Source organism: Salvia hispanica, chromosome 1 (assembly GCF_023119035.1).
Source record: "Salvia hispanica cultivar TCC Black 2014 chromosome 1, UniMelb_Shisp_WGS_1.0, whole genome shotgun sequence".
Lineage (NCBI taxonomy): Eukaryota > Viridiplantae > Streptophyta > Magnoliopsida > Lamiales > Lamiaceae > Salvia > Salvia hispanica.
In genome coordinates this window covers 42,816,879-42,830,004 of record NC_062965.1, presented here as the reverse complement: position 1 = coordinate 42,830,004, position 13,126 = coordinate 42,816,879, and the positions used below count along the sequence as shown (strand labels likewise).

The 13,126-nt window shown below is 32.9% G+C and overlaps 1 protein-coding gene across 2 annotated transcripts; it reads left to right on the top strand.

The window, feature by feature from the left end:
- The first annotated feature begins 1,706 nt into the window (after positions 1-1,706).
- Positions 1,707-8,991, top strand: LOC125214038 (rab GTPase-activating protein 22-like). 2 transcript variants are annotated; one of them, XM_048114902.1, is made up of 12 exons: positions 1,707-1,889; positions 2,142-2,244; positions 2,725-2,820; positions 3,714-3,817; positions 5,872-6,068; positions 6,335-6,442; positions 6,529-6,617; positions 7,320-7,425; positions 7,948-8,045; positions 8,179-8,442; positions 8,529-8,612; positions 8,700-8,991. In XM_048114902.1, the coding sequence occupies exons 2-12, from the start codon at positions 2,149-2,151 to the stop codon at positions 8,712-8,714; spliced, it is 1,257 nt and encodes a 418-aa protein (XP_047970859.1). In that variant the 5' UTR covers positions 1,707-1,889; positions 2,142-2,148; the 3' UTR covers positions 8,715-8,991. The 2 variants fall into 2 exon arrangements, with proteins under 2 accessions (XP_047970859.1, XP_047970850.1); XM_048114893.1 differs by having other exon boundaries at positions 6,320-6,442.
- The last annotated feature ends 4,135 nt before the right edge of the window (positions 8,992-13,126 follow it).

The window sequence follows — 13,126 nt, the reverse complement described above, 5'->3', positions numbered from 1 at the left end:
GATACTACTCTCTGAAATTCTACCAAAGTTGTTCACAAGAGTAACCTCCGTTTTGTCATATGAAGTAAATTTTTTTTGAAGCTACTGCAACATGATTCTCTGAATCAATTTTTCTAACAGCTAGAGAATTAACAATTGGGCCCCAATGTTGCTCAACATCTTTCATTGTAGTTATAGCCAAACCAGGCTCATGTACATCTTCATTGTACTCCAAGTTAGCTCCAGAGGCAACATCATTAAACGAGTTGTAAAAGTTGGCACTCACATAATCTTGATGACTATGGAAAAGGGGCCTAGATATAAGCTTGAAATTCTGAATTTTGCCGACTAAGATCCAATTCATAAAGAAAGTTTGCAACAACATGTGATTTAAGAAATTGTGTTAAAAATTAATTAAGTAAAGCGAGAATAAAGTAAAAAATGAAATAGGTAGAGAGAATAAAGTAAGAAAGATTAAATAAGTTTGCTTTTTGCCTAAAAAAGAACCGACTCAGCTATAACGAGACAATCCAAAAAGGAATATGACGTTGCTACATAGGAACAAATGGAATATTAGATAACGAAAATTGGTAGTTCATGAATAAAAATTGGCCCCTACCAACGGGTTGTAGTACAACAAGCAGCACAAAGTTATGGTGACCTTGAGGTTACTGGTTCAAACTCCGTAACTCGCTAGGAGATTTTTGGCATTAATTCGCAAAGGTGATCGAACTGTATTAATCGAATTCTCACTTTAAGCCAATTTTTTTTTTTTTTTTCCTATTTGAGCACAGGTATTCTGAACCCGCCTTTAGCGAAATTCGACTAATCCTGTTTGCTCGACCAAGTTTGCAGACTAAAGCCGAAAGTCTCCCAGCAAATGATGAAGTTTGAACCCGTGACGTCAAGATCACCATATCTCCGTGCGGCCAACTGTGCTACAAGATAAATTCGCAAGTACCAATTAATAGATTTGCATAATTTTGAACAAAAATAAAAATTGCTAGCTCAAGATATATTTAAAAAATAAGTCGAAAATTTAAAATATACTAGTACACCCTCCATTCGTAATTATAGTCCCATTTTAATTTGCACGAGATTTAAGAAATTGTCTGACTTTGTGATGGAAAATAAGAAAATGAATTAATGAAATACTTTTATATATTGGTTTTATAATAGAATATGAGAGTAATGATTTAAGTGAATGATAGAGTCCACTTATCTAAAATGAAAAAAAAGGTAAATGTGATTTTAAATTGTGTACATTTAAAAATGAGGAAAACGAGAAATTTTTTTCCTGGATGGAGGGAATACTTTTTAAATATTTCATGTACTACTCCCTCCGTCTCACTTAAGAAGACACGTTTTCCTTTTTAGTTTGTCCCAACTAAGATGACACATTTCCTTTTTTGGAAATTTTCTCTCTCCAATTAATACACCCAACCACTTTTTCTCATTCCTATTAAAATATTCTATCTCTCTTTCTCTCTTTATTTTAATACTTACACCCACATTTTCTCTCTCCAATTAAACACATTAATCAATAATTTCTAAAATCCCGTGACGGCAAAGGAATGTGTCATCTTAGCCGAGACGGAGGGATCCTATTTAGAATTTAGATAACGAGAATTATCGGACGTCCGATTTCAATTTTCAAAGTATTGAAATAGTATAAACTTCAAATTTGAAAAGAAAGTTACGGTAACAGAATTATAGAACCAGCTACTTCTTTCAAAAATCATCATTACGAGTCTACGACTAAATCAAATCAACCATTATTCTATTCTTCATCTTTCTCATTCAACCCTAATCGCAATTTTTCAGCATTAATTGTAAAATTCGCCTGAAATTCAACCAAACTTTTATGAGCATCGACGTCGCCGAGATTTATTACTCATATTAATAACAAGGTACCAATGATACTTGACATTTATGCGCTTGTTTAATTTATGGATGAGTTTTTCCCTGTTTATATGGTTCATATTTGTTAATGTATTGAAACTCTAGCTGCAAATTAAATATATAGGGGCTTCGTTGATTTATTGCATTCATCATGTTGGTGATGATCTTAATTTATAGTCTCTTGTAAGTACATTTGGAAGATACATGGATGTTTATGTTAAAAAGTTTCTGTTTAAGCAACGGTTTTGATTCTCATTTAGGAACACAATGTTTTTCAAGTCGTCCTCTGAGGAGTTGGGTTCATATTATCCTGTGAGAGCTGAATGTGCAGGTGATGTTCCCAAGACCCGGTTTAAAGCGAGGGTATGTACACATCTCTTGATCAAATTTTAATTTTTGATGTGTTGTTAGATAGTTCAGACCTGTGTGTTTATTGGTGGAAGATGTTTAAGCTATCTAAATGAATTCTTCATCTACTTCACTGAATTAAAAGCTATGGAAGATAGATAAACGTTCTTGAACTTAACATTTGCATATTGGATGATGAGTTGGAGTCTTGGAGAGCTTAGGACATAACGTTGATGTGCTAATGCAAGCCTGGGTTGTCAATGTGGATGTGTTGTACTCGTATCGTGACTAATGTCCCAATAAGTTTGTTTATGGGTAGCGATGGGCATTGGATTGTCGAACTATTAATTCATGGCTGTCTTTGTTGGACATGGAAGTCCATTGAAATAATACTTGCTTTCCTGTGCTTCAATTGCATATGATAATTTTACTTTCATTCACTAGAAGTCTACTGCATATTTTGAAATACAGTTACTTACATGGGCGTATTGACAGGTTGGTAAAACTTTAAGCCCAAGAAGATGGAATGCGGCATTTACCGTGGATGGCCATTTGGATATAGCTGCCATTCTTAGAAGAATCCAAAGAGGGGTTAGTATGCATTTCTTAATTGAAGTTTGCATGAGATTCCGTGTTCATGGATCCAAACAGCTATTGTCCTCAAATTATTTGTTGTCATCAAGTACTGTGGAATCTTCAAAATGCACCATTTTCAAGTACTGTGGAATCTTCAAAATGTGCCATTTCAATCGTTTTAATGTGTTTCATGTTTTCTATATTGGGAAAACATCGCTAGTTTGAATCTTAAGTTATCTCACAAGAAAAATCCTGTTTGTTTCACTGGGATAGACTGATGGGGTCTACAATGGCACAATGGTGTAATTATAAAATTATAATCATCACCTTCTATAGGTTTTCAGTAATCAGTCTTCGTCAGTGAAGAAATCGAGCTTCAACACCAAGAATTTATTGATCATATCACTCTAAAATGGTAATATAAATGTAATCCATTCCATTGAGTGCCTGAACATTATGCACAACATAGCTTTCCAATAAAGCTACTTAAATAATTGGAAAACTGGAGTGTTATAATTATGGTGGAAGAAGAAGAGATTTATCCTTGTATAATACTTGTTTCACTTACAGTTGTATCTTAGCCTGGAGACATTTGCTTAATGGCAATTGGGGCAAGCTTACAGTTAAAAAGCTCTACTGAAACCACCTTATGTCCAGCCTTGTGCAAGTAATGTTTTTGACTGTTGATGAATATTCTCCATGCAAATTGGAATTACTCCTTAAGGAAGGACATTCCGGGAAATATATCAAATTAGACAGAAAATGATTATCTGCTTACATTTAGTTTTTAGTAGAATTGGTACAGTGTACAATGAAGTGTTTTAACTAGCTTATAAGTTCTATCAGTAAAATAAAATTACTGAAATATTGATAAAATGCTATGTTTCTTATATTGACTATTTTATTAGGGGATTCATCCTACCATTAAAGGGGTAGTCTGGGAGTTCTTGTTAGGTTGTTTTGATCCCAACAGTACATTTGATGAAAGAAATGATATCAGGCGACAAAGAAGGTATGTATGTAGCCTCATTTCTATAGCTTTGTGTAATATTACTAGAATAGCATTATAGCAGTACCTTGTTTTTGGCCTGGACAAAATAAAATGATACTAGGAAATCCTGCTCTCCTACTCTTACAGAGTGTGTGGAAATAAAGACATAGTTTGCTATAGTTTTGTTTGTTAATCTATATTATTCTACTGTGATATGTCAATAAGAATAAATTATCCTTTTTTTAAATTCAAGAAGGATATCGCACCATTTCATAATTGTCTTCCCTTGCATACACGGCAACATGGGTCAAGTTCTGCCTGAATCCTGTCCACTCAATTCGGTTCTAAATTTTCTGTGGCTGCCTTTTGATGGCTTTTTCTTGTTTGGGAAAAAAATTAGAAATCGAGGTTCCCAATAGGAGAACCTTTTATTTATTTATTTATTTACAACTCTATCAATAGCGCATTCCTCAAATTCGTATTCAATGGACCACAACATTCTAAATGTGTAACTTAAACTAAATGCATTGCATAGAACACACATTTCGGAAATGTGTTCTGTCCGAAAATGGAGAAGTTTGCTTATGATGATAGTAGGTTACGCATTTTCCAAAATGCATGTACCACGTTACGCATTTACGGAATGTGTTACGCATTTGAGGAATGCCCCATTGCCAAAGTTGTACTAAGAAAAGGTTCCCGATAAATTCTAATTTTGTCCCGAACAAGAAAATGCCCCTTTTGATATGGTAATCATGCCCCCAAATTAAAATAATCTCAGATTTGTCGATAAGAGGTGTGCGTTCAGCAGCAGAAATCAACCGCCTTGTGTTTTAAGCGGGGAGCAGATCTTGTTGGTATTTTCTCAGCATGTAATATCCATTGACATTTAATAGATTTATCCTTGGATTGAATTTTATCTTCTTTGAGAAAAAAAAAAATTATTGACCATCCAGCTAATAAATATTACTACCATTTATTCAAATATATAGAACCTAGACTTGGGTCCAGACTTGGCTGACGTCCTATGCAGAGACATTTCTTGAGTAACGAGTCCAACTTATTACTTCTTTAAACTTTGAAATATGTTGACACAGCTACACAAGGATATGGAATTATAATAAGGGGACTTGCCTGTGCATATCGTACAATACTTGTGAAAATCATATTGCTCAACAGATATATCAACTTGTGGCTAAATGGAAGAAAATGGTACTACTTGATTTCCGTTTAGTTCAAGATGAAATATTTCAAAGGACTATGAGAAATCCTAACCACTAAGACAAGCAAAACCACCAAAAAGAAAAACAAAGACAAACCCAAAAATATATTATAACTGAACAGAAAATACGATATAAGATAATGACTTCGAAAGAGCCACACATCAAAGAGGGCAGCACACAGCAAACGCTGGCAGGACATTTCAATTAAGAAACACAAATCTATTTTATAGATTCTACTAAAGACTCCAACGTGAAATAAAACTCTAACTAACTTTAAGGCTTCTAAACATAAAAATTGAAAAGATGATCTAAACATACTTAGAGATAAACTTGAAAAATCTGCTGGAAAAGGACAGGATGATATGTATCAGGGTGTAACCTAAGGAGATGCTTTCAAAAATGAATAGTCAGAGCACATAAACACTGACCAACAATTTTGCATCAATATATCAACTCCGGTATAGTGATTCTTTAGAGTGGAGTTGGTGTCCCTCTACTTTTCAATAAAACGATGCTCTATTTTGTCTAGATTCTATTACATGGCTAACATACTTTGTTCTGTTGATGATGATACCTCGGTCAATTGGTTGATGAATTTTTATGCGATACTGAAGTTACAACTTAGTTTATTTGACTCAACTTCGAAAATTGCCTTTCAACACCAGACATGATCTCAATTCCTACTGTGATAGGCTAAAGGTCCAGTACGCAATCTGCTAAGATAATATCTTTACTTGATTGCCAACTTGGTGGGCTGCATTTGTTGAATATTATGTACCATATGATATGGATACTTGAAGCTATAATATCAGTGCACTGTGTATTTGATTATATTGATCTATACATATTCAGGGGACAGTATGATGCACTGAAAGCTGTATGTCAAAAGATGGTACCTACTGTTGGCAGTGGAAAGTTCATCACAACGCCTGTAGTTACTGATGATGGCCAACCAGTACCAGATCCTCAAAACAATACTTATGCCATCACAAATTCTGGTCAATTAGACCAAAGGGAGATTCAATGGATGCTAAGCCTATCCCAAATTGGTTCGTGCTCAGCCATGACTTGATTTTCATCTTGATTTCTAAAAGTAAATATTTGTCAACAATAATTGTTTCTACCTATCTCCCCTAATGTTTGTTCAGTCTGATATCCTGTGTTCCTCTTGGTGTGGTTCTGATGCTTGGCTTACTCATGCAAGTGTCATTTGTAAAATTATTGTTTTATCTGACATTTGGCCTGCATTCGAAGTTGTACAGTATATTGCTGATTCATAGAGCTAATATAACAAATCTAGGTTTGGATGTCGTACGGACTGATCGCACGCTTGTATTCTATGAGAATGAAGCTAATCAGGCAAAGCTTTGGGATATTCTAGCTGTCTATGCTTGGATGGACAAAGATATTGGGTATGTTCAAGGTAATTACTTGGGCTGTACCGAGGTGTGATATCTATTAGTGAAAGATCTTTCCTGTTCTTATGTATTATACTCCATTTTTGAGCAGGAATGAATGATATATGCTCTCCCATGGTTATTCTTATCGAACATGAAGCAGATGCCTTCTGGTGCTTTGAGCGAGCAATGCGTAGGCTTGTAAGATTCCTTTATCCACTGAAAATTTTGAATCATATAATGCATAAGACAATTTTGTTTTGACACGAGACGATTTTGTTACTTTGGAAGCAAGTAAAAGCAGCAAATTATTAAAAGAATGCTTAAGATCCCTTTAGTCAACAATCTCGTAGTGCCTCTTTCTTCCTCTTGTCCAGCAAGTGAATAATATATAGCCATTTCATATTTCCAAATTTCCAATTTAAACTTCCTTATATGGGTGAATTAAATAGTTCAATGAAATTTCCATTTATCCGCGGTCTAGCATAGCCAGCAATCCATTTTCTAATTCTTCTCATTCCCTCTCAAAGTAAAATGATCTCACAAAGAAAAGAATTGTCTAGTAAGAAATAACATAAAAACAGAGTGATTTGCAAAAAGCAAAGTTACAGGCTTTCTATTCCATTACAATTCTTCCTTTTTTTTACAGAAATCAATGTCCTTTTTTTTTCAGAGAGGATTATTACTGTCCTTGATGTGTCTCAGACTCTCAGTAGACTTGTTCTATTTTGTTAAAAACATATAATCGATTGCACCTTGGTCCCCTGTATCCAACTGTGAGAGTGACGTGCTAATAATTATCAAGTCGGCTTGTTTCTATTTTTGTCTGAAATTGAGATATATAATGTTTTTTTTATCTTCTTGTCTTGAATTGGTAATTCATTCTCCATTTTCTTTTTGAAGAGGGAAAACTTCAGGTGTACGTCGAGTGCTATGGGTGTTCAATCTCAACTGGGAACCCTTTCACAAATTGTTAATACTATTGACCCAAAACTCCATCGGCACCTTGGTATGGCTGTTTTTCTCTGTAGAATTTCCATTCTTCATTAAGTAATTTAAGACAATACATATTAAATCTTCATTTGGAGAGTTATTGAAATCTGCCATAAATTCTTAGAAGGTCCCCGTTTAGTTTGTATGGGAACTTATGCATCATGAGGCGATGCTTTCAGCTACATATAATGAACATTGGTGCACTGACTACTGAGAACTATGCACCCCAGTTCAAGATGTATCAATGCAAATTCCAGATCATTTAAGGCTTCTGCAGTGATTCCAACATGTTGCCTTTCTTCTGCATGTAAACTGGCACATTCAATGGAATCTTATCCTACCCAACAAAAGAACACTGAAAGGTGTTAAACAAATAAGCTAACATCTGGTTCCTGCACGCGAAAGAAACATAAGAAAAGCTAATCTTACATATCGATGTGATAGCCCATGCTACCCCCACCCCCCTTCTGTATAATATATGTGTATGTATGCATGTTTCATCTTTGTGTGACTGAAGGCCACATCTCCATTTTGATAGAGGAGCTGGATGGCGGGGAATATTTATTTGCTATTCGTATGCTGATGGTTCTGTTTCGAAGAGAGTTTTCGTTTGTGGATGCAATGTATCTCTGGGAGGTACAAACTCCTATCATCCATTCAAACGATTCACTAAACTTTACCTTTTTCACTGGACACATTTAACAGGATTCTGTGCCAATGGTATTTTGTAAATATCTATGTTACTTAACTGGAAATTTGGTGGATGTAGGTCATGTGGGCGATGGAGTACAATCCAAATATCTTTACATTATATGAGGAATCAAGGGATGCATCTTCTTCCCGTAGTCAAGGTGAAGGTAAAGTGAAGCATAAGAAGATGCTCAAGCAGTACGGGAAATTTGAGAGAAAAAATTTAGAAACTGGATGGACAGACCAGAGAGGTGCTCTCGCGGTGTTCCTTGTTGCTAGTGTACTTCAGAAGAAGAATAAGAGACTCTTACGAGAGGCTCAAGGCATGGATGATGTCGTTCAGGTACTTCTTCTTCTTCTCCTCTGTACACAGATGCATGTTCAACCTAGTGCATGTTATTTCTCACTATATTTGAAACAAATCTCTAGATCTTGGGCGAAATCACTGGAAATTTGGACGCGAAAAAAGCATTAAAAGAGGCATTGAGCGTTCATAAGAAGTATTTAAGCAAGGCAAGCTTTATCCTATATTCATCCTCACTTATGCACTGATCCATCCATTTTTTTTTTCTGATTCTGACTGCTTCCTATTCGATGCAGTCGAAAAAGTCGTGACGTGGCCTCGTCTATTGTGAGCACATTTTGCTCATGGCTCCCCTACATTTCCTTGAGCTTTTTTGGTACATAAAATTTTGATCCCAAGTCATTGTATTCGTATCACTCCAATTCTATTTTATTGTTTTTCATATTTGAAGAACTGCCTGATCGTTATTGTCTATAGAAATATAAATCTCGTTGTAGTTGAACTTGTGATGATAGAAATGAAAGTGAGCTTAATAATTCTACCTAAAATTATGACGTTCAAGAAAATGATCATTTTGAAGGAGAGAAATGGAGTGTCTATTTATTATAGTGTCTATTTTTAACCCTCTACATAAGAACATTCTTTCATTTAATCCCCAAACTATATGTTCACATGTTTGGAGTATCACAATAATTCATGCTATTTTTTGTCATTCTTGGACAAGGAAAAAATAAATGGTCAACACTAAAAAGATCAATTTACTCATATTTCAAGGATTAAAAAGATCAATACTCATATGTAAATAGAAACACCAAAAGATCCAAAGAAGCAACGATGCAATCGCTACAATCTTGGTCTAAGATGGACTAAGAACATTTAACTCTAAGAATCAAGTCTAAATATAATAATACTCCCTCTGTCCCCGAAGAATATGCACTTTGGATTCGGCACGGATTTTAATAAAAATTGTTAAAGTAAGAGAGATATAGAGAGAAAAAGTAATAAAAATATTGTTAGTGAAAATGAGTCTCACTTCATTAGAGTGAAAATAGTTTCGAAAATTGGAAAGTGCATATTATTGTGGGACGGATTAAAAAGAAAAGAGTATATGTTCTGATGGACGGATGGAGTAGTAGATTTTGATCATATTTGGGAGGATTAAAATTTAGAGTGAACTGCATAAATGGTACCTTATCTTTCACTTTCGCACATAAATGGTATCTGATCTTTATTTTATATCGTTTTTGGTACCTCGTGACAAAAATAACCCTAGATACCAAGCATGAGATTTTTTTTGTTATGGAGGATATTTTTGAAAATTTCAATTAAATAGAACCAAATATGTGATTTTTTCCCTTCATTTCTTTTTTTTTTTCTTCTTTAATTTATTCTTCTTTCTTTTTTATTCACTTTCTTCTTGTTTTTTAGTATTTTATCTTTTTTTCTTCTTTTTTTTTCTCCTTTGTTTATGTTTCCTCTTTTTCCTTTTCTCTTCTTTTTCTTCTTTCTTTTAAGTGTTTTATACATACATCTAATTGCATTCATAATAAAAATCAGTAACAAAACACCTAACTAAATTAATTATTTAAAGATTTAAATCAATTGAATATTTTTAATTAAATTATTTATACTCATTTTAGGGTTGAAACATATAACAAAAAATATTCAACTCTTTATCACTATGAATACAATTTCACAATTTTAAATTTTAATTAAGAGTATATTGATTAGTTAATAATTTAATATAAAATAATAATTATTATTTATTAATTACTACTAGTTTTTAACTATTGTAAAAATATTATTATTATAATAATTAAATATAATTATAACTATAATTATGATTAAGTATATTTAGATGATATTAAAAAATAAATTAATAATTAATTTATAACATCATAATAATAATATTAATATTGATAAAATAATAATAGTATAAAGAGTGAGGAGAATGAGAGAAAATATTATAATATCACTTTTGGTACTAGTCTTGTCAATGCCCAAAATACCCTTTATGACAAATGGAAAAATGAATTTGTTTAGTGGGTATTTTGGGGTGAAAATTGTATCAGGTACCAAATATGTGATTTTTAGGTACTAAAAAGGATACTCTATAAAATAAAGATCAGGTACCATTTACGTGCGAAATGAAAGATCAAATACCATTAATGTTAAAACTCTAATATTTAAATTCAAATTTTTACTCATTGATGGTCTCGCTTCCTATCAAGCAAGACGAAGTCCGAGGTTGCGAGCTCCTCACTGGACAAGCTAATCGCTAGGACATGTGAAACGGACTGTGAATTATCGATCGATCTTGATGTTTATTTGTTGTTCAAGTTGGACCACACAACACATACTCATGTCAGTCGTTGTTGGTGATGAGCTTTGGCACCGATTTTAGCTAAATTGGTTGATATACCGGGATTATCCGATACCCGTGTCGGGTATCCCGTACCCGGCATTGCGGGTACCCGTACCCGACCCGAAATTCGAATAAAAAATTTGAAAACCATAATAATCGTTAATGTTCCCTAATTTACTTAATTAATATTTATGGTAAACTTTGAATAGATTAAGAATAAAAGTGAGGGGACTCTATAGCTAGTTCCGATGAGTTTTCAATTGTATGTTCGTCGGAATATAAAAATGTTTCAAAAGAACTCTTAGAATCATTTCATTTTCTTCACTCATTTTGGAAAAATAATAATATAAATACTCTTCTCTACATTATTATCTCTCTTACTTTATTTTTTCTCCATTCTAACTATTTATTTTTAATTTTTCAAAATGAATGTGTATATGGCTATTATTATTTAAGTATTTATTTTTTTTTCTCTAATTTAACTATTTGAAACGCCTCTATTAATATGGAATGGAGGGAGTATTAAAAATGATATATGGCTCTAATACTAATAATATGGGTATTAACGGGACTAACGGGTATACCCGTACGGGTAGTGGGTATACCCGCTACCCGCAAAACTCTAAAACACACTACCCGATCCCGCCCCATTTCCCGTTATCGCCGGGTAGCGGGTCGAGATGGGAATTACCCATTACCCGCTACCCATTTTGCCACCCCTAGTTTCTCTCCACAATAGGAAATCTAAACATAGGGAAAATGTGATGGAAGTAATGTTAGTAGATTGTGTAGTCCACATTTAGAATGATATGTATGGTTAGTATTTGTTTAAAACTTTCCATATTTAGAACTGATCTAATTTTAGTGGATATCTAAAATGGTAAAATTAGTCTATTTATGTAGTAATATTTTCTCTTACTTTAGTTTTTTTTCCTTCATATTGTAAATACCCTCCATTTAACATACTCTCTTCGTTCCATAGAAATAAGCTAATTGAGGATAAGGGGAGTGTTATATTGCTAACTTAATGCTTAATTGTTAACTACAACTCAATAATAGCCATTAGATATTCAAATTAAAGGCTTGGATCATCAACCACGAAATGTCAATACGATCAACAAAAAACGTCAATAAGGCTATAGGATTAATTCTAATAAAAATCAATAGGGGTATTAATGTCAAGTTAGTTATAACTAACTTTTAAAAGAAATCCTATAACTTTAAATTCATATAACATATATCAAATTAAAGATAATTTTATAAGGATTCCAACGATATACTACATGCATATGTTCCGACGTCAAAATTTGAAAAAAAAATTGCATTTTTTTTTGAATTTTCGTATTTTTTACGAACAGATTTATGTCAATACACCTTACATAATATGTCAATATTATGCTTGTAAAATGTCAATATGAAATTGTGTTGACATTATTATGTCTTCGTGTTGATGTATTTCATACACTGTATTGACATTATATTTCTAAACCCTAAATTTGATAATTGCTATTATCTTTTTAATATTAAAAAATGAAAAACGAAATTACACATGGCAAATTGTAGACCACAAAATTTCTAAAATCTTATGGTCTTAAATTAGTTATAGTTAGGAACTAAGGGATGAGTTAGCAATTGATCACTCCCCTTGAGGATAATTGGTAAAAGTAAGTTAGAAGATAAAAGTAATTGAAATAATTTAGTAGATGATGGAGCCTATAAATAATAAAATAAAAGAGAAGAAAAAAATATTCATATAAATAGATTTCAACTATTTTTATAGGGTGGATATAAAATAAAATTCATCTTCTTATATGGGACGGATGAAGTACTGTCTTTTCAACAAAGAACGAATTGAGAATGTTCTCATTTTATAACTACCACCAAGCGTGCACTCATTTATTTCGGTTCATATTTAACTAATTTTTTCAATTTCTAATTTTTTTTCATCAAATGTGACTCGTACAGTGGAACAATGGAATATTATTTATATTGCTGATATTTTTGGCTCATTAAGAGCATCTGCAATGGTCGGCTAGCGACCGGCTAGCTACTCCTCACTAATTTATTAAAAAAATACATAAAAAAATGTTAGTATGCCTTGAATCCGTTATAGTTTGCCGCTAGCCGAACGGTATGACATGTTTTTGTTTTAGGTCTTAATTTTGTATTGGGCTAGTTGTTGTTGTCCATCGCTAGATGTTGCTTTTGTACAGAAATTTAGAGATAGAGAAAATCGCGTTTATATAATTTTTCAAAAATAAAAAAAAGAATAAAAAAAAATTTAAAAAAAAAGAATTAAAAAAAAAATTAAAAAAAGAATTAAAAAAGAATTAAAAAAAAAATAAAAAATAGCGCTGG

Excerpts from the sequence above, each read along its gene's own strand:
- LOC125214038 (XM_048114893.1), top strand. The coding sequence starts at position 2,149 with ATGTTTTTCAAGTCGTCCTCTGAGGAGTTGGGTTCATATTATCCTGTG. Across the intron at positions 6,443-6,528 it reads AGATATTGGGTATGTTCAAG|GAATGAATGATATATGCTCT; the intron begins GTAATTACTTGG and ends ATTTTTGAGCAG. Across the intron at positions 8,046-8,178 it reads ATGCAATGTATCTCTGGGAG|GTCATGTGGGCGATGGAGTA; the intron begins GTACAAACTCCT and ends TGGTGGATGTAG.